Raw genomic sequence first — 2,379 nt, forward strand, 5'->3', positions numbered from 1 at the left:
GTCTTAAACATATTGTGTGTCATTTGCCTTTATTTAAAAAAACAAACAAACAAACAAAAACCTGGCGTTCCCACTGTAGTGCAGCAGAAATGAATCTGACTAGGAACCATGGGGTTGCAGGTTCAATCCCTGGCCTTGCTCAGTGGGTTAAGGATCCAGCGTTGCCATGAGCTGTGGTGTAGGTCGCAGATGCGGTTCGGATCTGGCATTGCTGTGGCTCTGGCATAGGCCGGCGGCAACAGCTCCAATTAGACCTCTAGCCTGGGAACCTCCATATGCTGCGGGTGCGACCCTAAAATGACAAAAGACAAAAAAACAAAAAACAAAACAAAACAAAAAACCCTTATATGTCCCCTCCTCCTCATCATTTCCATAGAACTTAAGGGCGTTCCCAAACATTCTGAAATCTATCCATGTGCTCAAGGCCAAGATCTTACAGTCTGCATTTGGTATGATAAAGTTAAAAAAGAGCAAAGATGTAGAACATACAAGGCTTTAGGTTCAATTTTGAGCTAAATTACTAATGCAGTACTTCTCCATTTTGCTATGAACTTGAAAAGTCTGTAGAAATACAAATGCCTAGAACTCTCACCCACGGGATTCAAATGGATTATATCGGTTGTGTCATGGGTATTTATGTTTAAAGATTCACCAGCTTTCTGATAGAATGCTGGCACTTAGATATAATACCCCAAACAAAGTCTTTAATCTGAGCCTCAGTTTTCTTCTCCAAAAGGTGGGGATGGTTATATTTATGTTCTATAGTTTTTATTTGTAAAAAAGAGAGTCTTTGGAGATATTAATAAGAAACTTCGTGTACATCTCCAAACAGTTCCTAGCACATTGTCGGTGATCAATGAATGTTAGCTTCTCTCTTGTCTTTTTCGTTCTTTCTGATTGATTCTAATAGTTAATCCTGACCATTATTTTTTTTTAACTCTCTTTGTCTACTTTAGACCATAAGTGAGAAATGAGGAATCATTCAGTGCAGACAGAGTTCGTCCTTTTGGGTCTGACTGATGACCCTGTGGGGCAGATTGTAATTTTTCTCTCTCTGTCTGTTACCTACATGTTGAGTGTGACTGGAAATTTAACCATCATTATTCTCACTCTGCTGGATTCCCACCTTAAGACACCAATGTACTTCTTCCTCCGCAATTTCTCCTTTTTAGAAATCTCATTCACAACTGCTTGTATTCCAAGGTTCCTGATGAGCCTTGTGACAAAGGATCGGACTATTTCCTATATGAGTTGTATGGCTCAGTTATTTTTCTATTTCTTTTTGGGAGTAACTGAATTTTACCTCCTGGCTGCCATGTCCTATGACCGTTATGCAGCTATATGTAAACCTCTACATTATACCGCTATTATGAGCAACAAAGTTTGCTACCAACTTGTACTCAGCTCCTGGGCAACTGGATTCCTGCTCATCTTTCCTCCAGTGATCTTGGCCCTCAAGTTGGAATTCTGTGATTCAAATGTCATTGATCATTTTATTTGTGACTCTTCTCCCATCCTACAGATCTCTTGTTCAGATACACATTTCCTAGAGCTCATGTCTTTTCTCCTGGCTGTGGTGACACTGATGGTCACATTGACATTAGTGATTCTCTCCTATGGCTCTATCATCAAGACAATTCTCAAATTCCCTTCTGCTCAGCAGAGGACCAAAGCCTTTTCTACCTGTTCTTCCCACATGATTGTAGTTTCCATTTCTTATGGAAGCTGCATCTTCATGTACATAAAACCATCAGCAAATGACAGAGTGACTCTAAGCAAAGGGGTAGCTATGCTCCACACCTCCGTTGCCCCTCTATTGAATCCCTTCATTTATACCCTAAGGAACCAGCAAGTGAAACAGGCCTTTAAGGACATGGTCCAAAAATTTTTGTTTGCTTCAAAGAAATGAGAAAATTCTAAAAAGTATGAAGGAAAAAAATGAATTAAAATGTTCCCCCTTTAATGGTGTTTTAGAATGTCATCTTCTGCACATATTTTTAGATTAGCATAATATAATCTAACATAAAATTATATAATAATAAAATTATATAATCTAAAATTTGTGTGATACAAATGTTTTCAATAAGGCTCTATATGAGCTTGTGTGTTAGATGCCATTTTAAAAATGCTTTAAGAGGTTTGATTTCCAAATCTAGACTCTGATCACAATTTTCCAAAGGATTCTACTGAACAGAAGCAGCCTCATTTCCATAGCTGTATAGTCCAAGCAGAAAGATGTACACAGAACTAAATGCATAGCACCTGAAATGATGACTTTTCACTGAAAAATCGTTGGGAACATCATTTGCGTTGCAATAGCTGTCACCTTATGAACAGACAGAACCAGGACAAAAAAAAATATTCTGGTTTTCTTCAATC

The 2,379-nt window shown here is 38.3% G+C and overlaps 1 protein-coding gene across 1 annotated transcript; it reads left to right on the forward strand.

Moving 5' to 3' along the window:
* The first annotated feature begins 970 nt into the window (after nucleotides 1-970).
* On the forward strand, nucleotides 971-1,909 carry LOC125131718 (olfactory receptor 6C75-like). The gene has a single exon (XM_047788488.1). It carries the CDS (start codon nucleotides 971-973, stop codon nucleotides 1,907-1,909), a length of 939 nt encoding a protein of 312 aa, XP_047644444.1.
* The last annotated feature ends 470 nt before the right edge of the window (nucleotides 1,910-2,379 follow it).

The sequence above is a fragment of the Phacochoerus africanus genome, chromosome 7 (assembly GCF_016906955.1).
Source record: "Phacochoerus africanus isolate WHEZ1 chromosome 7, ROS_Pafr_v1, whole genome shotgun sequence".
Lineage (NCBI taxonomy): Eukaryota > Metazoa > Chordata > Mammalia > Artiodactyla > Suidae > Phacochoerus > Phacochoerus africanus.

Coding starts and splice junctions, on each gene's coding strand:
- LOC125131718 (XM_047788488.1), top strand. CDS start 971: ATGAGGAATCATTCAGTGCAGACAGAGTTCGTCCTTTTGGGTCTGACT.